The following is a 26,718-nucleotide window of genomic DNA, read 5'->3' on the forward strand; positions in this document are numbered from 1 at the left end:
ACAGGCAGCACAAAGGTGATATAGAAAGTGCTAGAAGCCCATGACCCTGTGAAGGCAGAGTCAGAGTTTTGGTAAATGATTCAGTGGAGGTCGTGGGGTAAAGAGAGTGAGTCTAGAATGAGGCCCAGGTGGTACCCCTGAAAGAGAGGAACCAAACCTGAGCCCAGGACATTGTGGTACCCCAAGCTCTCCTGGCCCCATTCTAACCCCTTCTCAGATGGTGAGGGGGCGGAACCTCAGGACAGCCCGAGGTGGCTTTAGGTACGATGCCCCCTTTGAGGGGTGGGTACCTGAGAGGACTTATTGAATTTATGATTAAGCTAATGTAGTTAATCATTTCTGGTAATTATGTCCTTAACAGTACAGCATTAGGCTTAATAATTGATCAAGCAAGAGGTGATAAATGAAAAGATAATGGCTCAGGACAGGTAGGTCACTTGCAGAAGGAACATTTTGATTAAAAGTGGACTGTCACCTCACCAAGCTTTCAGCAGAAAGAGGTGGATGTCTCTAAACAACCTGCTTCCCCCTGGCTTCCCCTTCTTAATGAGTGGCATCCACCCAGTTACTCAAGTCCTAAATCTAGGAGTCTACCCTTGATTACCCTGTCCTTCATTTGCTACATCCAACCCATCAACTTTGTTTCTAAAACATTCTTCCAATCCCTACACTTGTCTTTGTTTCAACTGCTACCACCGAGTCCAAGCTGCTGTCCTTGTTCACCTAGATGCAGCCAACATGCCTTTCCTACTCCAAGAAGTTTTTTTTTTGAGACGGGGTCTCACTCTTGTCACCCAGGCTGGAGTACAGTGGCATCATCGTAGCTCACTGTAACCTCAAACTCCTGGGCTCAAGCAATCCTCCTGCCTCAGCTTCCTGAGTGGCTGGGACTACAGCCATGCACTACCGTTCCTGTCTAATTTTTCTATTTTTTTGTAGAGATGGGATCTTGCTCTTGCTCAGGCTGGTCTTGAACTCTTTGCCTCAAGCGATCCTCCGCAAGGCCTCCCAGAGTGCTAGGATTACAGGCATGAGCAGGAAGTCTTTGCTTTGTTGGAATGCTCTCCCTCTGATCCATTCCCCTTCCAGTCTTCCAGTCATGGGTATATCTGTCTTCTGTATGTTTAGACATACGAGTATCCTTGAAAAATTCCGTGTTTTGTGCATGTGTCTGTGTGGAATAGAAAAATAGAAATGCTATATGGATTTAGAGAATTATTAGTAGTATTATCTCTACTTGGGTATCCATGGAATCACATAATTTAACAGCTAGAAATCACTTGGAAATGACTGGCCCCACAACCCTCCTTATTTGACAAGGTGACTGAGGCCCAGAGTCTTCCTTTTAAATAATTCCTTTCAAGGACATTGTCAGTGTTTCCTGGGAACCTGTACTGGGCAGGACCCTAAGCCTGCAGATGGAGGATGGGGGGAGAAGGGTGGACTTCTGGACAGGGCCCCACAGGCTGTGGGATCTCCCATGTCTTCTTCACTATTGGGCACTGGGCTCCCCAAAGACTCGCAGATTATCCCATTTGGGGGTACAGCCCACTGCTCCTTCCCCAATCCTCTCCTTTTCACCTTTACTGTTTTCCCAGGTCCACTGTCCGCTTCTGAACCAGTGGTGCTCACGACCCCCAGCACAGTCGAGTGCCCACCCCCCTGCTCTTTCTTGTCCTTGTCTTGGCGGCTGCCTCTTCTCTCTGCGGCCCACCCCGCGTGTCCTGCTCGAGCACAGAGTCCTCACCTGACCTTGTCTTTGTGTTTCCAGATTGGAGCCTCTCTCTTCGCTAGTAACATCGGCAGTGGCCACTTTGTCGGGCTGGCCGGGACCGGAGCAGCTTCAGGCATCGCCATGGGGGGCTTTGAATGGAACGTGAGTCAGACTGGAGCCACGCACAGTGCCCTGCAGCGGGAAGGACCCTTAGCCCCAGCCAGTCTAGTCTGTGCTCTGCGAGTTCCAGGTGTTAGGGAACCTTGCAGGCCTCCCGGGGTGCAGATAGAGGAGGGGCGTGGCTTCAGGCTCCCAAGAGTCCTGCTCCCCTTCCTCCAGAGTAGCATGAGAACACTGCTGGTGGGATACCAATAAATATTTCTTCTTTTTCCTCTTGATGTTAAAGAGCCAAAGCCCCAGCACCCTTCCAGCCGTGTTAGAGGATTACCACCAGATTTCCATTATTATATTATCATCATCATCATCATTATGGCTCTTCAAATGGTATTTTACTCCTAGTAAACCAGGGAAGAGGCCAGGGTGAACTTGGCGTTCTGGCTGGGGCGCAGGCTGTGATGTTGGTGGGCAGCCCGGGCTCCCCTCCCACCGTCGCCCGACTGCCGCCTCCCCAGGCCGGGTGGGCAGCAAAGGGCTGCTCCAGTCTCTAAGGGCTCCCTAGCGAGTGTCCTCAGAGCCAAAGAAAGAAAATGCTGAGTGATTTTCCTGCAGCAGCCGAGGGACCCTTCAGAGGTAGGCAGAGATGGGTTAAGGTTCCTCCTGGTTTAAATCCACCTCTCGTTTTGGTTTCAGGCCCTGGTTTTGGTGGTTGTGCTGGGCTGGTTGTTTGTCCCCATCTACATTAAAGCCGGGGTGAGTATCTGCTCTGCTATTGCATTTCCCGAGAGCAAATATACCTGTGAGTTTGGTCCTCCTGGAGGCCAGAAGAGACTTTATGGGATAAATGGCAGAGAAAACCTGTGGATTGGCTTTTGCTCCCGGGTTATAAAATTCTTGGCTGCACACAGGGGCATTAAACAGATCCACTGGGCCTGGGTCTGATGGATCTCTTCAGTCCAGGCTCATGACTCTTTCCTCTAGGAAGTTCCCCAACCAACCTTGCTCTGTCCAGACCCCTCTGAAGCATCATGTCCCCTCACCCTGGGTGTGCACTTAATGCTGCACTGCCATGCATTTGCTCTTATGTATAACCAACTTTCTGTAGCCTCTGCCCCTAGAAAGGAAGCAGCTTGAGAAATAGAAGAACTGTATTTTCCCATCATTTACACACATCAGCAGCTCTTATTTGCTAAGCACACAGCTACTACTCAACTATTCAATGCATGCTTGGTCTCCTGACTGTGCCTCTCTGAAAATGTACACAGGGCAGTTTCAGTATCATCTGTTCTATGAGATCTAATGGACACCCACTCCATGTGAGTCCATACATTAGGAGCTAGTAGCAATATGGGGGAAAAAAACCCACAGAGCAGACTCTTCATTTTCTAGAGGCTCACAGATGGCTGGTAACACATATCTGGTCCCAAGAGACAACAGGCTCTGGGTTGAGGGAGCAAGATAGAAAGTGTGGTTGGAATTTGCAGAACGGAACTGGGAGAGCAGCTAGGCAGGCCTGCAGCCACAGTCCTTGGCACTGCCCGTGTGCAAAGCACGGTGAAGCCATATCTATCCTGGCCAACTTGTTGCATGCACTGGGAAGATGCCACTGTTATGATGTCTTGTTTGCAGTAGGTCTTCTGTATAGAAATATATATATGTATAGAGAGAGAGTCATCCCTCAGCATCCATGGAAATTGGTCCCAGGATCCCCCAAGGATACCAAAATCCAAGGATGCTCAAGTCCCTTACATAAAATGTTGTAGTATTTGCATATCACCTATGCACATCCTTCCATATACTTTAAATAATCTCTTGATTACTTGTAATACCTAATACTATGCAATTGCTATGTAATTAGTTTTTGTACTATATTCTTTTTAAATTTGTATTTTTAAAATTGTGGTATTGTTAATTTTTTTCTCCAAATATTTTCAATCTGTGAATGTGAAACCCACAGATAGGGGGTTGATTTTATATCTATATCTATATCTATATCTATATCTATATCTATATCTATCCCCTCCTCCTCCATGGCAAGGATCTGCCTCCTTAGTTATGCCCAGTCATGTGTTCATACAACAACTGGTGTTTCTTGGGCACGCTATGTGTGCTGAGATAACATCTAACTACCCCTACAGTGGTGGGGCATTCGGGATGGAAATGAGCAAATGGCTGGAGGTCAAGGGCCCTCTCCTACCTCGCAGACTTCTTTGGCCAACGAGGGCTCGGAATCCTTGACCACACTTCTGTGGCTCTGACACCAGGGTGGGTCCTACTGCTCTGCCTGCTCTGGGCTCTCTGAGCACTCTGGCTGGCCGGTGACCTCCCTCGCATCCCATGCAGGTGGTGACGATGCCACAGTACCTACGGAAGCGGTTTGGAGGCAAGCGGATCCAGGTCTACCTTTCCATTCTGTCCCTGCTGCTGTACATTTTTACCAAGATCTCGGTGAGTCTGCTGCCCCGGGGGCTGGGCCCCGGCTGTGTCAGAGGCTGCCCACTGTCACTCCCCAGCTGGTCATCAAGAGGCAGCTCTCTTGACTTGGTCCTTTAAATCTTCCTGCTCTTTGAGGTAAAGTCCTGTTTCACGCATTAAGGAGCCAATGGAGTTTAATGAAACTCCTTGTTCACGGTGGTGCAGGTTGAAAATAAACAGGTTTAAGAAGATTCAGGGAAAGCAGTTCTTAATGGAAGATTTAAAAAGAGTTAGGTTTGAAGCTTCCATATGATCTAGCAGTCCCACTTCTGGGTATATATCCAAAGGAATTGAAATTATCCAAAGGAATGGAAATCGGTATGTCAAAGAGATCTAAGCAACCCCCTGTTCATTGCAGCACTATTCACGATAGCCAAGACATGGACTCAATGGAAGTGTCCATCAATGGATGAATGCATAAAGAAAATGTGGTATATAGACACAATGGGATGCCATTCAACCTAAAAAAAAAAAAGGAAATTCTGTCATTTGTGACAACACAGATAAACCCGGAGAACATTAGGTTAAGTGATGTAAGCCAGGCACAGGAAGACCAATACTGCATGATCTCATTTGTATGTGGAATCTAAAAATGTTGAACTCATAGAAGCAGAGAGTGGAATGGTGGTCATGGGGGCTGGGGACAGGTGGGGAGTTGGGGAGACGTTGGTCGAAGGATACAAAGTTTCAGTTAGATAAGAGGAATAAGTTCAAAGGATCTATTGTGTGTCATGGTGACTACAGTTGATAACAATGTTAATAACAATGCAGTAATAACAATAATCATATTTTGGCAATTGCTAAAAAAGATTTTAAGTGTTTTCATCACAAAATGATAAGTATATGAGTTAATGCATGTGTTAATTAGCTCGATTAAGCCATCCCACAACGTGTACATATTGAACACATTGACTGCCACACTACAAAAAAATTTTTCCTTGGGGCCACGGTGTTTTATATATATATTATCTATATATAATATATATATTTTTATAGAATAAAAACTTTGAAAACAAAACAATCCTTTCTAATTGAATGAAAAATTTGTTATTTTTTTATTGTTTTCTGTGCATGAGTTATACAGAACTTGAAAAATAGTTCTTGCAGCTCCCAAGGTGAAGAGACATGTGAATTACATATACTTCATGAGGCCACAGCTCAAAACTAGTGTGAATTAAATGCAACTCATAGGGCAGTTAATGTGTTAAAAATATCATGTCATATATGATAAATATATACACTTTTTGTCAGTTATAAAGAAAGGAGAGTCAGCCATATCTAGGACTGAATCCAACCTTAGAGGCAGCCAGGAGCCTTGGTGCCTTGTGAGGGTCAAAATCTAACCCCAGGTGACATTTTGGATGCACTTAAACATGGGCAGTCAGTGCCAGCTCTGGAAGGGACCCCTGAGATTCTGTCTTAGGGACAGAGAAATGAAAACTCTGAGACGGAAAGTACTTCCCAGGCCTCTGATTCATAGTTCATTATCCTTTTCCATGCAGGAGGCTCCTGTATTTGCTTGAAATTGGCTCCTTGCGAACCCTCTGGGGGGTTTTTACTGTCTCTGAGCCCAACCACTGTGGCTGTCCCCTTACCATTTAGCCAGTTTGGAGCTGTAGGCCCCAGGGTTTTCTCCAGGATTGGCTGGCCACTGGGGTACCTTTGAAAGCTGGGCAGAGCTCTTGGCTGACCTCCTGGAACAGGTTTTACATTTCTTCTTTCTTCGCTTTTTCTTCCTTGAAAGCATTCAAGTCAATTCTTCTTGATGGTAAAAACAAAACAAAGCACCCCCCCATCCCCCCCAGAAAACCACTGAAGTTCTGAGATATGCTTCTGACAGCCCAAAAGATGGTGGGAAGAGAAAAGTTTGCTTAATGAGTTTTGGTTGGCATTTTTTCATTTTATTTTGTCCACAAGGTGATTGTTGGTCTAATAAAAGTTAAAGCAACAGCGAAGAGTGGAGAAAAAAAAAAAGAGAGAAAAATACATGAATAATAAGGAATAAGAGGAAGAAAATAGGGTTGTGATAAGAAAACCACCAAGGAGAATAATTACAGCAAGCTGGGCTCCTGGTCTGTTCCACGGCTCATTAGCAGGTGACCTGGGACAAATGGCATAAACTTTCTGGAACTTAGCTGTTTCTTCGTGATTCCTGCCTTGCCTAGCTCACTGGGTGTTGGTGAGGATCAAGTAAATTGGTTTATTATTAACATAGAGAATTATTGGGATGTGAGATATACTGATGATGAACATGACTAATTGAGAGCCCTTAACACTCTCTGTGAGGAGCTCTGGGTTTCGGCAGGGCAGAGAGAGAAGTGGCATTTTCTGAGATCTCAGAGGGAGTGGCTCCAGCCTTCCCGCTTAGCCAGCAGTTACAATGGGCTCATTGTTCTATCAAAAGGGTTATCTCATCGGCTATAGTCAGTTTTCCTCCCTTTTCTTGTCCTGTCTTATCCAGTACCAAAGACGAGATTAGACCAATCTCAGCATCTTACAAAAGATCTTCCCTGGGTGAGATCTGAGTTGGGTTGGATCTGAATTGAGCCTTCTACTCAGGCTAGGTAGGGTGCTGAAAACGCAGTCGTTAGTGCTTTTATTTTCTTGATTACTTAAAGCTGAGACAATAGCAATATAATATAATAACAATATAATAACACTTGTAGGGTTTTTTACTATGGAAAATTTCAAACATACATAAGCAGAGATAGAACAGTATAACAAGTACTTATGGACCTAATCCTGGTCACTTGGCTTTAACAATTACCAGCGTTTTGCCATTTTTGGTTCATCTATCCTCTTCTACTTTTTCTCAGCAGTATTTTAAATCAAATCCCAGATATCGTGTAATTATTTCACTTTAAATTCTTCAGAATGCACCTTTGACTTAAAAAAAAACAACCATTGTGCTATTATCAAATCTAACAAAATTCATGGTCATTTCTTAATTTAGGTAATTTAATACCTGGTCCATATGCAAATTTTCATGATTATCTCAAAAATGTTTTCTTACAGTTTGTTTGCATCAGGATCCAAATGAAATTTATACATTGCATTTGGTTGTTCTTTCTTGAAAGGAAATACATTAATATATGTATAGGTCTTCAAACTATCACAAATTTTTTTTTTCCCTCTTAATACCTTCTTGTCCTGGCTCACATGAACAAACTTTTTTTTTTGATTGGGTCATTTGTCTTTCTGTTGTTCAGTTGTAAAAATTCTTTATATATTCTGGATGCTAGACCCTTATCAGATATGTCTTGCAAATATTTTCTTACATTCTGTAGGTTGTCTTTTCACTTTCTTATTTATTATTATTATTTTTAGAGATGGGATCTTGCTCTTGCTCAGGCTGGTCTCTAACTCCTGAGCTCAAGTGATCCTTCCGCCTCAGCCTCACAGAGTGCTAGGATTACAGGCATGAGCCACCACACCCAGCCTGTCTTTTCATTTTCTTGATAGTGTCCCTTGATGAGTAAAGGTTTTAAATCTTGGTGAAGTTCAATTTATCTATTTTATCTTTTGTTGCTCATGGTTTTGGTATCATTTGTAAGAGTTCATTGCCAAGTCCAAGGTTATGAAAATGTATCCCCTGTTTTCTCTTTAGAGTGTTGTAGTTTTAGTTCTTACATTTGGGGCTTTGATCCATTTTGAGTTAATTTTTTTTTTTTTTTTTTTTTTTTTTGAGACAGAGTCTCGCTTTGTTGCCCAGGCTAGAATGAGTGCCATGGCATCAGCCTAGCTCACAGCAACCTCAAACTCCTGGGCTCAAGCGATCCTTCTGCCTCAGCCTCCCAAGTGGCTGGGACTACAGGCATGCGCCACCATGCCCGGCTAATTTTTTCTATATATATTATTTGGCCAATTAATTTCTTTCTATTTATAGTAGAGACGGGGTCTCACTCTTGCTCAGGCTGGTTTCGAACTCCTGACCTCGAGCAATCCGCCCGCCTCGGCCTCCCAGAGAGCTAGGATTACAGGCGTGAGCCACCGCGCCCGGCCCATTTTGAGTTAATTTTTGTGTATGGTGTGAGGTAGGGGTTCAACTTCATTCTTTTGCATGTGGATATCCAGTTCTTCCAACACCATTTATTGAAGAGACTATTGTTTGTTTCCTCATTGAATGGTATAGCTCATAAGTTTTTACAGAACTCAATGAAAGCATGCTATTATTGATAAGACTGATAGAGTTTTGCCTTGGAGTTGGGACTAACATTGAGCAACAGTGCTTCCTGTCTATGCAGATTCCTGATTCGTATGCTCCTGCCCTTGCTGGGTGCCTTTGTGCCTTTTCTACTAATGTCACAATTCTGCCTCCTTCACTTTCTCCTCTTCTCTTCAGGGTTCATTTTTAGTTACAAATGAAAAGCCTCAGCTTTTCCATCTTATTTTGTTAGACTGGTGTGCAGAGCCTGGACTGGGAAATGCTGGGAGGGCTGAAGGAATCAGACCTTGGTTTCCTGAGGGAGGGCAGGGCAGCAGTCTACTAAGACAGCAAAGAATGCAAGCAGGGTGGTGGGGAGGTCACCCTGCAAGGAGGGGGAGATTGGGGAGGGAGTCACTCCTTGATTCAGCTCCTCAGGTGGTACCTGTCTCATGTGCATGTAGAGAAGGGAACTGGGCTTCCCCTTCTCCTAGGCAAGCATTTTCCAAGTCCACAGTTCAAGCTGGTGAAAGTCTGTTGACTGTGGTTGCCATGGAAAGGGCACTCTTTGCCCTTGGAGCTGGTGTAGGGATGGTCATATAAATAAATTAAGTGCCCAACCTCTCTCCCTGCCTTCCCTGCCACCCCACCTATTTTTCAGGTTACTGATTAAACCTCCTTGTACTTGGGCGCCCCTAGCGAGCCGAGGGACAGCCTCCTTCAGCTCGGATACTGATGGGGCACACCCCCCAACAGTCAGCTTCTCCTAAATTTTGCTTCTGAACTGTACATGGCTGTAGGCTACTCCCTACCTGTGTGGTTTGGGGACTCCATACTGGAGGCTCTGACCTATGTCATACTTGTTCCAGCTGCTGACCGAGGTCAGTGAGCCCCTGACGAATGCACAAGAAGGGTGGTAGCTGCTCTTTATGTAGTGCCTGTCTCTTCATTAAGTCTCCAACAGGGGCTTTACATACACCCTCTCCAGTTCTCATCCCAGTACTGTGAGGGCAGAGATTTTTATTTTATTTTCTACTTCATGGAGGAGAAAACTGAGTCTCAGAGAAGTTAGGTAATTTGCCCCATATCACAGCTAATGCATGGCAAAGCCAGGATTGGAACCCGGCTCCCTCTAGTCCCAAAGTCTGCGTTCTTCTCTCAGTTCTGTACTGTGCTTGGATGAGAAGAAGGCATAGAATGACAGAATGAGATCGGTCCTCTAGTTCTGTGTCCTAAGCTCTCATTTTACAGCTGGGGAAACTGGGGTCCAGAGAGGGAAAGGGACTTTGTGGGGTTCAACAGGAGCCAGAACCATGACGAGAAGCAAGTTTTTTGACATTGAATCCAAACCTCCTAACATTATGTCTCTTCTGCCTTCTACGTCTTTCATTCCTCCAGTACAAGGTAGGTTAAAATTCAAGATTCTATGAGAAATTAAGAGCGCCAGTTTAAATGAACCTCACAATATAAATGAGTTGCTCAGAGTAGGATTTGAGAGGACTGTATGGAGAGGACATCATCTGCAGCACATCATGTGCACGAGGGATCTGAAGGAGGGACATCTAGGCGGAGGGTGGGCAGGGATGCAGACAGGCACGGCTTTGTTTTTGTAAATCCGTCTGGCTTCGGGTTCACTGTGGGTCATAGAGCATGAAATTTTCAAGAGAATTACAGTGATGTGAACTATACCTGCTAGGAGCTCACATCAAGATACACAGGAGTGCAGGGCTCATGGACAAAATAACTGGTAGTGAACAAAGTGCAGTAGTAAGGGATTTGCACTGCACACAAACCAAGACCAGTCAATTTTGTTCTGTCTGTGTGTGTGTGTGTAAAGGCATGGATGGGTTGCAATGGTGAGAAGAGAGGAAGGATGGCTTATGAGATCCATATCCAGACAGGGAACAGCCAGGAACCTGCCATGAAAGCTTGGGAAGGGTGTAGGGATCTGGGGGTGTGTATTTGATGGGAGAAGGCAACCACAGGCCATTGCAGGTGCAGGGCTTGGATGTGGCCCTGGCCATTGGGTGGCAGTGGTTCAGAGTCTTGGTTATGGCTATCACCTTGTGGTCACACCCTTTTGGGCTCTGAGACCCAGAATTTATGTTTCTCCACGAGCTCCTGGATTTATTGGTTTCCTTGGGCACCCTGCCTTATCAAGCTCCAAGAAGCATTCTGTTCTGTAAAATTTTCTGGTGTCGTGTGTCTTATTCAAATGTGCGCAATCACTTGAGATAAAGCCTCAGATTTTCTGAATGACACGCGATGGCTGAATGTCCGTGTCCCCATTCGTATTTCCTGGGGCTATTATCACAGATCACATTGGCAATAAACTTTTACAGCAACTCCACTGTCCATATTGGATCCTTGGGTGAACATAAGAGCTCTGGCTTTTCTTAAGGTTCGAAGGGCATTACTTTCGCAAATGGATCGAGAAATTTGAGTAATGGGACTTCTCCATCTGAAACCTCATTGCTAGGCAGGATTCACTGAGTGTTCAGATACATCTTGGGTAGGACCAGCATGGGTGGCAAACACAAAATCACAGGATCTCAAAACATCACTATCAGAGACTCAGTTACTCCCAGAGGTCTTCCAACTGGGGTCTGTATTTTTATTTTTCCTCCATGAGTCCCATGGACATTATTTAGCCAGACTTTCAAAGTGGTGAGAAAAAAGCCCCTGGGCTAAATCTAACCCATGATCTGTTTTTATAAATAAAGTTTTATTAGAACACAGCCAAACCCATTTGTTTATGTTGTCTGTAGTTGCTTTCATGCTTTAATTGCAGAGTTTGACCAACATGATAAATGCAAAGCATATTTACAACCTGCCCCTTTACAGAAAACATTTGCCAATCATTGGTCTAGAGGACCATCATTTTCTATTTCTCTTCAAGTTTGTTTTGCTTAGTAGTACTGGGGAAGTTTCCTTCCCTTCCTCCTTCTGTCCTTCCTTCCTTTTCCCCCTCCTCCTCCTTTACTCCTTCTTATTCTCTCTCTCATGCTCTCTCTCTCTCTCCCTTCCTTCCTCTCTGTCTGTCTCTCTCTTTCTCCCTCTCTCTTCCTTTCCCAAGGACCAGAGATGGCCTTATAGGATTTATAGTAGAGAGGACACTTTCCTCGCTATTCCCCTATTTTTATAAATGAAAAACTTAATGAAATCCTTTAAGCACAAAGAATAATATAGCAAACACCTTTACATCTACCACTCAAATTTTATAGATCAATTTATTATTTTTGAAAGAAATGAAGCATAACAGATATAAGTGAAGGCTCAGCTGTACTCCCTCCTGATTCTAGTTTCCCTCTTCCTAAAAGGTAAATGCTGTCTTGAGCTTGCCGTGTATTCTTCTAGTTTGTGCTTTTATATTTTTACTACATATATATGTATACCCTTATATCCATAAAGAATATATTGTGTTTTAAGATTTCTGTTCCCTCCACCTTTGAAACTGTAAGCAAAATGTAACAATGACATTAAAAAACCCCAAAAACTTGGTGTGTGTGGGAAGCCCCCATAATCCTATAACCCTAATACAAATATTTTCATATCTTGGTTTTGTCCTAATTGTGTGTATTCTTTTATAGAATTGCAATCAGAATATGCATACCATTTTATTGTCTTTCTTCCCACACTTGGCATCAAACTGCAAACATTTGTTCAGTTTCCATTTTTATAATTATTTTTAATAGTTTTTCTTTAAAAAGTAAATTAAAAATATTATTTTTGGTTAAAAGTGACCTTGTTCTATGCAGAAAATGTTCCAGAAAGGAGATTCTGTCCTTTCTTTTTTTTTTTTTGAGACAGAGTCTCACTTTGTTGCCCAGGCTAGAGTGAGTGCCGTGGCGTCAGCCTGGCTCACAGCAACCTCAATCTCCGGGGCTCAGCGATCCTACTGCCTCAGCCTCCCGAGTAGCTGGGACTACAGGCATGCACCACCATGCCCGGCTAATTTTTTGTATATATATTTTTGGTTGGTCAATTAATTTCTTTCTATTTTTGGTAGAGACGGGGTCTCGCTCAGGCTGGTTTCGAACTCCTGACCTTGAGCAATCCGCCCGCCTCAGCCTCCCAAAGTGCTAGGATTACAGGCGTGAGCCACCACGCCCGGCTTGTCCTTTCTTTTTCAATGTTGTTTTGGAGATCAAAATGGTGCATCATATGAAAGCCCTTGATAAATGGTAAAAGTTTGTGGATATGAAGGCAAAACCCCCTAGTAAGGCAGGAAACAGTTTGGGCAGCATAAGAGAACCAGAGATTATGTCAGAGCACCTGGGCTAACGTGGGTTTGCTGAGCTGGAGTCACCTGCCTGAGCTTAGCTAAGGTATCCCCAGGCACTCCTGCTGGCTTTTGGGGTTCCAAGGACAGAATTCATCTCTGAAGTCAGGAATGATTCATGGGAAGAAGAATGTGTCCTAGGTTTCTTCAATTCACTAGGGAGCTATTCTTAGAATTCCTTATCTGTGCTGTTAGAGGGAAAAAGAATATCATAAAAAGATTTCTAAGAGCTCAACACTTCTCAGAAGTCTTTATAGACTTCATTTATAGCATTATTGCAGGAGTTGCGTGTTACTTGTGACTAATGACAGTGAGAGAAATATTAATGAGGATATCGCAGTCTACCATGGCATGTTGTCATAAAGCATTAAAAATTAACTACTCTGGAAAATAAACCAACGCAGGGCATTTTAAAGGCAGTAGCAGCCTTGGAATCCTTTTATAGCTCATTTGTGCCTATTAGCTTATCCACCAAATCAAAAGTGTATGCATGTGGCAGAATTCCACTGTAATCAACAAATGGGGCCCCTTTAATTTAGGTAACGTTATGTGATTATCTAGAGGCATGGGAAGAGGGTGACTGGCATCATGAATATTCATCACACTTGCAAGCGGCCCAGTGTGCAGTGGCTGTTTTACGGTCAGCAGGCTGAATGTTAGCAGAGGCTCTTTTCTCTTCTTGGGCCATTGCAGAGGGCACAGTGCAGGGCCTGGGATGGGGAGGCTTTCTTCGCTGCAGGACTTTCCTGCTTCCAAGCATTGAGAATCACAAGCCCCTGGAGTCAGGACTTCCTGTTTAAAGATAAGGACACTGAGAAGTGGAGAGGTGAAATGTTTTGTCCAAGGCACTCAGGCCTCGAGTGGCAATAGTGGGACTCAAACTCAGGTGCTCTGACCACAGCCCTGGGGGGAGCGGGGATGTCTCTTTCTAAGCCACCTTCTCTCCTCTCACCTATTGGCCCTTAGGTCCCCTGGGATGGGGAATCTGCAGGGGAGGTCTGGGAGGACCAGAGCTAAGGCCCTGGGTCCTCAGAAGGCCCACCCTGGGGCAGGGGGCCAACTCACTCACCAGGGCTCATGTATTGGTACATAAGCATGGAGTTGATATTAGAAGAGCTCTCTGCTAACGGAGGGAGGGAATAGGAGGTTCTGTTGTGAGGGACAGGCAGGTGTGGTGGGGGACCTTAGCCACTGGAGGGCCCTGGGGAGCTACAATGGGGTGGGGAAGGGGAGATGAGATTACAGAGGAGATGCAAGAAATCCCAGGCCAACAGGGTTGGCCCATTCCCCACGGCTCTTTGCATGCTCAGAACTATATTAGGCTTTGTGCAATAAAACAGCTTGTGCATTCTATCTAGGGGAAGTCTAGCTTCTTCAGCACCTGGAGATTTGAAAACAAAAGATTCACAATGTTCATTCCTTAAAACTACCCTTTCTGGTAGTAGTATTATTTAATATATTGGAGATGACATGAAAGTTTATTTTAAAGTTTTAAACCAGTGCCCTCTGCTGGTTTTTGTTAGCAATTGCACCATCCATCCATCCAGGTAGAAAGTTCATTACTGGGTGGTTCAATGGGACAGGAAGGAGGAGAAAGAGGGGTGGTGGAAAAACTGTGTCAAGAACATAACTGGTGAATTTTCAAGAGTGAAGAGAGAACAATTCTGATAATTACATGAGATAATCTGGTACCAAGCCTGCCACGTAAGAGGTGCTTGGTGATGTTCTGGTTGTGTGTGAGTCAAGATGGACTCCATCCAGGCTGGGAGATAAAATTATGATTTTGCTGAAGTTTCTCTCCACTCCAGGGTGGAGGTATGGTTTGCCACTCATGGGGTCTCCAGCCCTCAGACTTGATTTTGGGAGTAGATGTGGTAAACCTGTGTACGATAGGTGTAAGTGATGGATTTTTATATCACCAGTCTATGGCTGGGTTGGGAGCAACCTCAAGGTGTTAATAGTTGTTCCTTGGCAAAAAGAGTTCTGTAGTCCATTCGCAGTACATGGTGTGTATTAAAGGCTCAGAGAAGTTGCATTGCAAAGAAACTGCCTTAACTTTGCTCAGTCTAGCATTTCACAGACCTTTTGGACTATGGAATACCTATTACCATCTTGAATAAAGCTTGCTTGGAAACTCAAGAATAGAGAGACCATGGACCCCGTGGCCAGCCGGCCACTCTCACTCCTAACTCTGCCTCTCTTCTCCTTCTAGGCAGACATCTTCTCCGGGGCCATATTCATCAATATGGCCTTGGGCCTGAATCTGTACCTGGCCATCTTTCTCTTACTAGTGATCACTGGCCTTTATACAATCACAGGTGAGTTCCTTCATATGAGCCAGCAGCTCAAGCTCAGCTCAGGGTTAGGTGTTTAGAGGAGAAAAGGAAGTAGGAGGCTCTGGAGGAGGAGAGCTTCACCCAGGGAGTGGCATTTTTGCTTGGTCCCCACTCACAGGCCCTGCAAGCTATGCGAGTGGTCTCAGAAAGCTCCAGCAGTGGCTTGACCAGCCAGGGCAACTTCTTACGGGAGCTCAGCGGAGCTTGGCCCTGCAGGTTGTGGAGATGACGTAACTAAGTTGGGAGGATCAGGGGAGAGCCGAGTGTGGGAATTAAGTGAGAGCTGGGGAATGGAGGCAGGATGGACACTGCATGGGGCGGAGGCAGTGTGCTTGGCTGGGGTTGGGCCCTAGGGCTTGATGGTTCAAATGAGGTCAAGTACATGGGCCGGACAGAGGCCTTGGCTTTGGTGTGTCAGGGACTGGGAACCACCGTAGGGAGGGAGAGAGGAAGTGACACATATGAAGAGGTTTTAGAGGAAGACTCAAAAGGTGACCAAAGAAGCTGGTGCGTGAATAACAATTGGGGACTCCTTTGCAGAGGTGTTACTCTGCCTAGCTGGGGGTGGGGGGATGGGATCAGCTGCTTAACTGGAGCCGCATAGCTTTGGGGACAAGAAATCACTTAGATGGTCTGAGAAAAGAGAGTGGACATAGAAGTAGCCCTTTGGGATGTGCCGATTTGGTAATGTCACCTGACACCTCTACGGTCAGCTCTTTGCTCTTCCCTCCTCCCATTTGTAGAAGATGCTTCCTCTTTATCACACGGGAGCCATCCCCTTGGAGCTGTCTCCTGCATAAAAGGGTCACATCAGGCTCTTCTCCTTCAAGTAGGGAGGAACATTCTCCTTTCCTCAGGGTCTTGCAAGCACTTCTCTAAAAAGTAGAGATGTACACTGAGTAGCAGAATACTTGAACAGGGTGAGCAAGGGAAGGAGGAAAAGGCAAGTGGGTGACTGAGGGGGTTCTCAGGAGGTGTGCAAGAGGGAGAGGGCAGACGGTGGGAAAGGAAGCAGGCAGACCGGTGGCTTTCTACGTGAAGTCAGATGTGTTGTCCTCTTGTCTACCTAGGGGGCCTGGCAGCTGTGATTTACACGGACACCTTGCAGACGGCGATCATGCTGGTGGGATCTTTTATTCTGACTGGATTTGGTAAGTGGGGCCAGGGCAGGCTGAGGTGGTGGGAGCAGAGGTAGAGGGCCTGTGCCTCTACCTCCAATTTTTGAAATTGGAGGAGCCCTCCCAATTTTTGGAATTTTGCTTGTCTGTGAAGTCCTTGATAGGAACCCTAGATCTGGGGGTACTTGTTATGGGAGGATGTAAAGTGCATTTTTGGTTTTTGGGTGCGCAAGGCCCTCTGCATGTCCTGCAAAGACTCTTTCCTGCTCTCTGCTCTTCTGTTTCCCAAGAACTTTTGTCTGATTTGTCCCAGCAGGCCCTGGGGGTCAGCAAGGCAGGGACTAGAGTGACTTACTCAAGGACACACAGTTGGGAGGTGGCAGAGTTCCAGATTTCTCACCCATTTTGTGTCTGTCTGACCACACTCCTGGAACCAGGGTGGTAGGTCTGTGTCCAGGGTCTCAAAGGCTAGGTCTGGGTCTGGGGTTCCAAAGGCCATGGTTGACTGCAAGGGGTGAGGGAAAAACAGTCTTTGCATATGGCGCAAAACCGAGGTCTTCCTTTTAATAATTAAAATACTTTCCCTTTTGTGAAGAAGTTTATGGTTAGAGCACTTTTACAAGCTATTGCTTTGGGTCCTCATATTAGCGCCTGCGAGGTTGATGATCCCATTCTATGGATGAGACAGCTGAGGCCCAGAATGGGAAAGTGGGGAGGGCTCCGTCTGTTGGTTGGGCCCTCTCTGTTTCTCAGGCATCCACAGAAAGAAACTTCTATTAATATAAAGTGTTGAGAGTTTCAGAATGTTTGTTTTTGTACCAATGTTTTCCAGCTTTTCACGAAGTGGGCGGGTATGAGGCCTTCATGGACAAGTACATGAAAGCCATTCCGAGCGTGGTTTCTGACGGCAATGTCACCGCCAAGCCAGAATGCTACACCCCGAGGGCCGACTCCTTCCACATCTTCCGAGACCCCATCACAGGAGACATCCCGTGGCCTGGGCTCATCTTTGGGCTGGCCATCCTGGCCCTGTGGTACTGGTGCACGGATCAGGTACCCACGCTGGATGTGCACGGTGGGCAGGGTCTTCCCCAGGGCGTGACGGGAACTCCCGTCTCTCTGTGGCTTGTGGGGTTAGGAAAAAGAGGGGAAGGCTCACGTGTGCTCTGTGGGTTGCTGCGCCCTAGCGACACGGCAGTGCCAGGCCAGGGACCCAGGATGGAGAAGCTGGGGTAGCAGGAGGTGTCATGGGTTCTCTGGCCCGCACCCCTTCCTCACTGGGCTTTTCCCAACAGGTCATTGTGCAGCGCTGCCTCTCAGCCAAGAACATGTCCCACGTGAAGGCCGGCTGCACCCTGTGTGGGTACCTGAAGCTGCTGCCCATGTTCCTCATGGTGATGCCGGGAATGATCAGCCGCATCCTGTACACAGGTAGTGGCTTCTGCTGGCCTCGCAGGCCACTCTCCCTTTCTCTGGCTTCGGTTACTTCTAAAGTTCTGGATTCTTGCTTTGCTTACCAAGCCTTACTGCTCCCTTATGAGACAGCGAGCAAATTGAAGGCACAGAACTCTTGGAGTTATCTTAAACTGGAAATTGTTTTGCCCTTTTCCCCCTAAATCTTCTAAAGTGATGACATGCCTCCAGGTCACTTCTTCCTACTAATTTTTGCTTGACTGTTGCTGAATCTCATGCCCCCTCCCTTTTCACCCTGAGAATTTCTTTGTTTTCTTTCCTCCCCTGCCCAGGAACTGTCTTTCCCGCTTCTCAGAGCTTGGGGGGATAACAGGCCCAGCAGGGCAGGGGCAGGGGTGGGAGGTCTCAGTGGAGAGCTGCACTCTTTGGGGAGCCATTTCAGGACATTGTGCAGCAATGTTCTATTTGAAGGCTTGTTTTCAGAAGGTGAATTTTGGAAATATTTTCCTAATGTTGTTGCCATGGTTGTTGACGTGGTTCTTCATCTCTCCCCAGAAAAAATTGCCTGCGTCCTTCCCTCGGAATGCGAGAAATACTGCGGCACCAGAGTTGGCTGCACCAACATTGCCTACCCAACTTTGGTGGTGGAGCTCATGCCTGATGGTGGGAGTCTTTCTTGGGAAGCTGGGGAGGTCTTTCTTGGGATGCGGGGGGGGGGTCTTTCTTGGGAGACTGGGGGGGTCTTTCTTGGGAGGTGGGGGGGGAGTGTCTTTCTTGGGAGGCCGAGGATGGTCTTTCTTGGGAGGCTGGGGGGTCTTTCTTGGGAGGCTGGGGGGGTCTTTCTTGGGAGGCTGAGGGGGGGGTCTTTCTTGGGAGGCTGGGGGGGTCTTTCTTGGGAGGCTGGGGGGTCTTTCTTGGGAGGCTGGGGTGGTCTTTCTTGGGAGACTGGGGGGGTCTTTCTTGGGAGGCTGGGGGGTCTTTCTTGGGAGACTGGGGGGTCTTTCTTGGGAGACTGGGGGGGTCTTTCTTGGGAGGCTGGGGGGTCTTTCTTGGGAGACTGGGGGAGTCTTTCTTGGGAGACTGGGGGGTCTTTCTTGGGAGGCTGTGGGGGTCTTTCTTGGGAGACTGGGGGGTCTTTCTTGGGAGACTGGGGGGGTCTTTCTTGGGAGGCTGGAGGGGTCTTTCTTGGGAGGCTGGGGGGGTCTTTCTTGGGAGGCTGGGGGGTCTTTCTTGGGAGGCTGGGGGAGTCTTTCTTGGGAGGCTGGGGGGGTCTTTCTTGGGAGGCTGGGGGGTCTTTCTTGGGAGGCTGGGGGGTCTTTCTTGGGAGGCTGGGGGGGTCTTTCTTGGGAGGCTGGGGGGTCTTTCTTGGGAGGCTGGGGGGGTCTTTCTTGGGAGGCCAGTTGGGTTTAGGCACCACCTAGATTTCTGTGGGCTTCTGGGGCAAAGCCATTCCTGAGCCTGAGGGCTGTGGGGGGGTCAGCAGGGAAAACTTCATTGCAGGTGTCCTCAGTTTTTGAACACACCTTCCCTCAGTGGCAAGGAGACATATGGCTTAGTTAGGCTCTATGGGTTCCGCCATTTGCCTCTCAGTCAGGCTTGGAAAGGAGATGATCTTGTTAGGGAAAAACATGACTTCATCTAGAAGGTCTTTCAAAGCTTTTCAGCAGAGGGAATGTAGATTAGTACAGCCATTATGGAAAACAATGTGGAGGTTCCTCAACAAATTGAAAATAGAGCTATCATATGATCCAGCAATCCACTACTGGGTGTCTATCCAAAGGGAAGGAAATCGATACGTCGAAGAGATAAATTATCTGCACTTCCATGTTCATCGCAGCACTATTCACAACAGCCAAGATACGGAGTCAGCCTAGTGCCTATGAATGGATGGATGAAGAAAATGCAGCATACAGTATATACACCATGGAATTCGATTCTACCTCCCAAAGAGGGACATCCTGCCATTTGTGACAACATGAATGTGTTGAGAGAACATTATGTGAAGTGAAATGATTTAGACTCAGACAAATGCTGCATGTTCTTGCTTACATGTAGGATCTAAAAATGTCATAGAACTCATAGAAGCAGAGACTAGGATGGTGATTACTAGGGCCTGGGGTGCTGGATGGTTTAGGGAGATCTTGGGCAAGGGATACAAAACTTCAGTTAGATAGGAGGAATAAATTCAAGAGATCCATTGTATAATATGGTGACTATAGTTAATAACAATGTACTGTAGACTTGAAAATTGCTAGAGGAGTAGATTTTAAGTGTTCTCACCATAAAAAATGATAAGCATGTGAAGCAATGCATTTGTTAATTAGCTAAGTTTAGCTATTCCACAATGGAGACATATTTCAAAACATCATGTTGTAAGTGACAGACATATACAATTTTTGTTTGTCATTTGAAAATATATTTTAAAAAAGCTCTCCAACAGATGCTAACATGAAGTCTTGAACTAAGCAACCTAGGTCCAAGGGAGTTTTACTTGGAGAATGAATGGACTTCTAGGCTGTTCCAAGAAAATACATGGAGAAAAAGGCAAGATTTTAGCTCTAGAATGAGGGAGTTTGAGGCAGTAGATAGATGGGATTCAAGGGGAGCTCTCACTATAAAGAATATGGTATCCAGCCAGGCATGGTGATGTGCTTGTAATCCCAGCTGCTCGGAAGGCGGAGGCAGGAGGATTGCTTGAGCCCAGGAGTTCGAATCCATTTCAATAGCGAGAGATTTGGTATTGACCATGTTGTTCTTGTTTCGCGTTGAAAAAAAATCTCCTAATTCTGACTCAAGGCGTGCAAATCTTGTTAGATTAGGGGATCTCAGGAGACTCAAAGTTATTAGCCAGGAAGACTTAGAAAGTCTCCTCTGATGGAAACATATACACACCCTCCTCCTCCTCATTATCCATCATCATTATCATTATCTACTTGCAAAATATTCATCTCATAAATAATTGTGTCTTTAGATCCTTGTTGGCTGCTGTGGGTTTATAATATAATTGAAAGCCATAGTCCACTTCTTTAAACTTCCGGTCTTTCTGGGGAGATAAACTGGAGAACATGGCATGGTCTCAGAAGGCAAACAAACCTTGAGTCCTCGTATTTTCCGAGCACGACAGAGCTGAGGGTGCTGGATGTGCCACTCAGAACCTCCTTCTCTTCCAGGGCTGCGGGGCCTGATGCTGTCGGTCATGCTGGCCTCCCTCATGAGCTCCCTGACCTCCATCTTCAACAGCGCCAGCACCCTCTTCACCATGGACATCTACACCAAGGTGCGGAAGGGAGCATCGGAGAAAGAGCTCATGCTCGCAGGAAGGTAAATGCGACTTCCCTCTGCCGTGTGCCACGAGCACGTGCATGATCGGAGCGGTTCCACCTGTGCTACCGCTCGAGCTGGGGAAGACTGGGAAGTGCCCGGGTGGACTGGGAGCAACGTCTGTGGCTGGTTATATTTGCCCTTCAGTGGCATTTAACTTTAAATGGGAGATCACTGAACAATGCCCCCCTGAAGTTGCAAGGGACAGAAGAGATCACCTAATCAAACCCTCAGGCTATTGATGAGCAAATTGAGGCTCATCCTGCTTAAACCCAAGAAGCCTGGACAGTGCAGAACCAGGACTGGAATCTGCAGTGAGCTGAGTCCTTGTCCAGGGCTCTTTATTCTGCCCCTTGCTGTCCTTCCCAGCCCTCCACACTGCAGCTCTCCACTCTGGTCTGTCTTTGAGACCCAAATGCCTTTGATGTCTCAACCAGATGATGCAACATTTTGCAGGATCATTGTGAAGATCAAAGGAGACTGTGCTTGTGAATCTGCTCTGTAAAGTCTAAAATATCAAGCTATGTGCACATTTACAGTTGTGAAATGGGCTAACAGACACAGCAGTATACATAAAACTGGGCCGACTGTGCTATCATGATCGCCCGTGGAGCGAGCAGATACTCCAGATAGAGCATTGACAGGAGCTCTGCTGTGTCTGTCCGTGGGGCTGTGGCAGGTCAACCTCCTCAGGGTAGAGGGAACAAGTCCCTGGGATGTCAGCCAGGGGTGAAGTTCCAGTGAGTTCAGGAAGAGTGTGGGCTGCTACCTCATTGCTCTCATCAGCGAGATTAGAGAGAAGGAAGGAAAGGAAAAACGACAGACCATGTTCAGGGGACAAGACCCTTGGTACCCAGGGGAGACCTGACCAGGCCAGAGTCTACTCCTCTGCGCCACAGGCAGCCACACTATTGCTTTGGCTGGTCTTTTCTTAGAAATGCACTTACTTTTCCTGTTATTTATATGGCTCGAATGCAAACTGGGAAAGAAAACCATTTTGTTGCTTTGCTTGTATCTGGATCCTATGGCCCTGAGATGATGTTGGGGTTTGGATTTTTGTGCACCCCATGACTGTGACCCTAGGGCTTGTCCCCGCCATGGATAAGCTCACAGCCATGTGAAACCATTCCAGACTCTGCCATGGGGACTGCAGGAGCAGTCAGGGCTGTGCTGTGTGGGGCTGGGGAAGGCTTCTGGGGGAGGGAACCTGAACTGAGTCCAAAGTGGTGGGCAGGATTTGGGCAAGTGGGGGGCAGTGGGAAGGGCATTCCAGGCGGAGAAATATGTGAGTGAAAACACTGCTTTGGGAAGGTCAGATGAGGACTCTTTTGCCATAAAATCAGGTAAGTGAGGTAAGGGACTCACAGTCTTCTTCTAATTAAATCATGAGCACAAGTACTAAGTGCTAGTAAAGGAGTCCCCGGTCTTTTCAGGACTCAAAGTGAGACTCACGTGGCAAAGAGCTGGCAAAACCTGGTCGTGTACCTTCCTACCTAGACTGTTCCTTTGTAAGCTCTTCTTGGCCAGTGTTTTTAACTTCATTATGAAGAAGAAGGAGGGAAAGAAGAAATTAATAATCGTTTTTACTATTTCTATAGTGCCTACTATTTGCAAGGTGATTCAGATTCACGACCATTAATCCCTTTTCCAACTGTGCGAGGTTGGTCACATTCCCAGTTTGCAGATGGAGAACTTGAGACTCAGAGAGGTCAAGACGTGTGTCCTGTGTCACACAGAGACAATAAGGATTTGAATCCAGGACTGTCTGGCTCCAAAATTCATACCTTGTTCCCATAATTTATTGCCTCTTTTGGCAATAAGTGGGATTCTTTTATGCCTGGGTGCCTGGGCCTAGGTAGCTGTTGAAAGTCAAGTGAGTTACTCATAGGCACAGATGGCTTTCCTGTGGGCAGAATAGGGAAGGAAAAAGCCTCAAGAATAAATGCCTCAAAATAAAAGCCTCAAAAACAAATTTCTTCTTTCTTTCTTTCTTTCTTTCTTTCTTTCTTTCTTTCTTTCTTTCTTTCTTTCTTTCTTTCCTTTTCTTTCTTCTTTCCCTTTCTGTCTTTCTTTCTTTCCTTTTCTTTCTTCTTTCACTCCCTCCCTTCTTTCCTTCCTTCCTTCCTTCCTTCCTTCCTTCCTTCCTTCCTTCCTTCCTTCCTTCCTTCCTTCCTTCCTTCCTTCCTTCCTTCCTTCCTTCCTTTCTCCTTGCTGTGGTCATATTTGCATAATATATGAGATACATGGTGGTAGGTATTTATTCATGTAGAGTTGTTTATTGACCCTCTGTTGTGGGGGCTTTGATTTCAGGCTGTTCATCCTGGTGCTGATTGGCATCAGCATCGCCTGGGTGCCCATTGTGCAGTCGGCACAAAGTGGGCAGCTCTTCGATTATATCCAGTCTATCACCAGTTACTTGGGACCACCCATCGCGGCTGTCTTCCTGCTTGCCATTTTCTGGAAGAGAGTCAATGAGCCAGTAGGTATCATACCGGCATGTCCAGAAAAGCCACCATGGCACAGAAATCCCCATGTGGGTTTGTATTTTCTGGGTGGGAAAGATCCTATTTCCCAGAGACCTTGAACAGGAATGGATGTGCTGCTGAGGGGTTCGTGGGGGAAGCCCACAGGGACCATGGGGCGCGCCATTGGGAACTGGTATAGGGTCCACATTCTCTCTGACTCCTCTTCCTCCTTGCTGTAGGTTGTCAACTAATGTTGTACATCTTCCGTCCAATCTTGGTGATTTTGACCTGACTTCCTTCCTTCCTTCCTTCCTTCCTTCCTTCCTTCCTTCCTTCCTTCCTTCCTTCCTTCCTTCCTTCCTTCCTTCTTTCTTTCTTTCCCTCCCTCCCTCCCCCTCTCTCTTTCTTTCTTTCTTTCTTTCTTTCTTTCTTTCTTTCTTTCTTTCTTTCTTTCTTTCTTTCTTTCTTTCTTTCTTTCTTTCTTTCTTTCTTTCTTTCTTTCCTTTTCTTCCTTCCCTCCCTTCCTCCCTTCCTTCCTTCCTTCCTTCCTTCCTTCCTTCCTTCCTTCCTTCCTTCCTTCCTTCCTTCCTTCCTTCCTTCCTTCTTCTTTCTTTCTTTCTTTCTTTCTTTCTTTCTTTCTTTCTTTCTTTCTTTCTTTCTTTCTTTCTTTCTTTCTTTCCTTTCTTCTTTCTTTCCCTCCCTCCCCCTCTCTCTTTCTTCTTTCTTTCTTTCTTTCTTTCTTTCTTTCTTTCTTTCTTTCTTTCTTTCTTTCTTTCTTTCTTTCTTTCTTTCTCTCTCCTTCCTTCCTTCCTTCCTTCCTTCCTTCCTTCCTTCCTTCCTTCCTTCCTTCCTTCCTTCCTTCCTTCCTTCCTTCCTTCCTTCCTTCCTTCCTTCCTTTTTCTTTTTCTTTTTCTTTTTTTTTTGAGACAGAGTCCCACTCTGTCACCTGGGCTAGAGTGCCATGGCATCAGCCTAGCTCACAGCAACCTCACACTCCTAGGCTGAAGTGATTCTCCTGCCTCAGCCTCCCAAGTAGCTGGGACTACAGGCATGTGCCACCATGCCCAGCTAATTTTTTCTATTTTTAGTAGAGATGGGGTCTTGCTCTTGCTCAGGCTGGTCTTGAATCCCTGACCTCAAGGCATCCTCCCGCCTTGGCCTCCCAGAGTGCTAGGATTACAGGCGTGAGCCACCACTCCTGGCCTGACTGCCTTCTTTCTGCCTTCTCCCTGGGAAGTGTGTTCTCTGGGTGAGCAGCTTCAGAGGAAGTCCTAGCACAAGATACCTCCAGTGCTCTGCCTGGAACTTGGCCTTCCAGCCAGCAGTTTTCAGGGCCCAGTGAAGACAAAGTCCTAGTGCTCTAGAATTTTATACATAAAACAATGTAAGGTACATTAACAACTGAGGGACAAATTATGACATATAAAAAGGAAGGGATTCAAGAAAGGATATATGGACATGGGCTGCAACTGTCAGGGAAGGCTTCTCTGCTCGAGAGGTAGTTAATGTGAATAATGGAAGACACAGCTGGAAAGGGAGGTTGAGGTTTGGTGAAGAATGGCCCCTTTGGTGTGGAGTCTTTAGGTTTTTCTGAATATAATATGTCATCTGCAAACAAGGACAATGTGAATTCTTTTCCAATTTGGATGTCGTTTATTTCTTTCTCTTGCCTAATTTCTCTGGCTCAGACTTCCAGTACTATGTTGAATAAAAGCAGTAAAAGTGGGCATCCTTGTCTTCTTCCTGATCTTAGAGGTTGGTAGTAACAGTAGCTGCAGGTGGAGAGGCCAAATTATTTTTCAAGTTAAAGCTAATTTTTGGAATTAAAACTTTGGGTTGACTTCCTATACCAGTTATTAGACATTTTACCCTATGATATTATGAGACCTTGATTTGTGTTCCTGGTGAAATCATGTTACTGAAACGTGGCAGATAGACACCCCGAAGGCCTCATGTAACTAACACCCTTGGTCATATTCTGAAGTCCAGTATTCTGGGTTCAGATGGCCTGGAGCTACCATTTCTGTCACCTCTATTTTCTTTGCTTCTGTCCTCGCCAAGAAGGGTAGAATTCCCAGCTGTTTTGCATGTTCAGCATTAGCTAACTCAGGCTTTTCTTTCCACAGGGGGCCTTTTGGGGACTGATTTTAGGATTTCTGATCGGGATTTCCCGTATGATTGCTGAGTTTGCCTATGGAACCGGGAGCTGCATGGAGCCCAGTAACTGTCCCACGATTATCTGTGGGGTGCACTACTTGTACTTTGCCATCCTCCTGTTTGCCATCTCTGTCATCACCATTGTGGTTGTCTCCCTCCTGACCAAGCCCATTCCAGATGTGCATGTGAGTACCCATGCAGGACACCTGCTGTGCCCTTGTTTCACGTTCATGCCACAACACTCTTGGTTGGCCTCAGCTCAATTAAACATGTCACACCCATGTAATTAAAATAGTCTGCATTTGCCACTGGTTTCATGTAGAAGGATATGGGGGATGGTGTGCCACCAGGGCAGTATCAAGCACGTGTCTTCAGGGGGGGTGTCCTCAGAGCAGTCCACACCTCAGTCTAGGGGCTGGTCTCTGGGTCTTGCTTCCAAGTGACAGCTCAGGTGCAAGGGAATGAGGTCACATGAGCGGGCACAGAGATACATTGACTTAGAAGCCCATGTTCCTAAACAGAAACTGATATTAATATTTCTTGTAACAGTCCCATGGTCAATGCTTTTAGGTATCCCAGCAAGGGATGTGCCTTGTTATAAAAGTCTCTACACTCAGGGAAACACGAAGTATGATTTACCTCTTGATTTTTTTTTTTCCTGTTAAGCCACCAAACAGTTGCCTGTAGAACTCAAGACTTTTCTAACAATATCAAAGTCCAATTGATTCAGGACTTAAAAAAAATTATAATTACTCTTCTTTAGCTCTAGATAGCACCATTGGTTTAGGGTTCATTACTAGCTCTCTCAATCCAGATTAAGATGACCAATTATGGGCCATTTCTACCATGAGCAATATAGTCAGGTGACCCAACATGGATGACATTCCACTTTTTTCAGATTTGCAAGGGAATAGAGCTAGAAAGTTAACCTAATGTCAGATTTATCCATAAGGAAAGATAAACACTTTATTCATGCATGCCCAAATATGAGGGCCTATGAAATCCCTAAGAGACCTTCAATATTATTGCCAAATTTTCAATAGCTGTGACAAAACTTAATGTCTAACAAAGACTGTTTTTATAACAGTAGAACCACCGTCACTTCTATTGGCTGGATCTGCCAGAAGCCTTCTCTGTGATGTATTAATGGCCTCTCCATGTTTTAGTCTTTGAAAG

At 46.0% G+C, this 26,718-nt stretch overlaps 1 protein-coding gene across 1 annotated transcript in view; it reads left to right on the forward strand.

The window, feature by feature from the left end:
• SLC5A1 (solute carrier family 5 member 1) overlaps positions 1-26,718 on the forward strand; it is a 59,252-nt gene that overhangs the window by 22,550 nt on the left and 9,984 nt on the right. Inside the window, exons 3-13 of the mRNA XM_012764027.2 lie at positions 1,772-1,876; positions 2,525-2,584; positions 4,175-4,279; positions 14,945-15,050; positions 16,139-16,219; positions 17,019-17,239; positions 17,482-17,617; positions 18,155-18,262; positions 20,770-20,920; positions 23,231-23,399; positions 25,512-25,727. Of these exons, the coding sequence (XP_012619481.1) occupies positions 1,772-1,876; positions 2,525-2,584; positions 4,175-4,279; positions 14,945-15,050; positions 16,139-16,219; positions 17,019-17,239; positions 17,482-17,617; positions 18,155-18,262; positions 20,770-20,920; positions 23,231-23,399; positions 25,512-25,727 (1,458 nt within the window). The remainder of the gene's footprint in view (positions 1-1,771; positions 1,877-2,524; positions 2,585-4,174; positions 4,280-14,944; positions 15,051-16,138; positions 16,220-17,018; positions 17,240-17,481; positions 17,618-18,154; positions 18,263-20,769; positions 20,921-23,230; positions 23,400-25,511; positions 25,728-26,718) is intronic.

This window comes from Microcebus murinus, chromosome 22, assembly GCF_040939455.1.
Source record: "Microcebus murinus isolate Inina chromosome 22, M.murinus_Inina_mat1.0, whole genome shotgun sequence".
NCBI lineage: Eukaryota > Metazoa > Chordata > Mammalia > Primates > Cheirogaleidae > Microcebus > Microcebus murinus.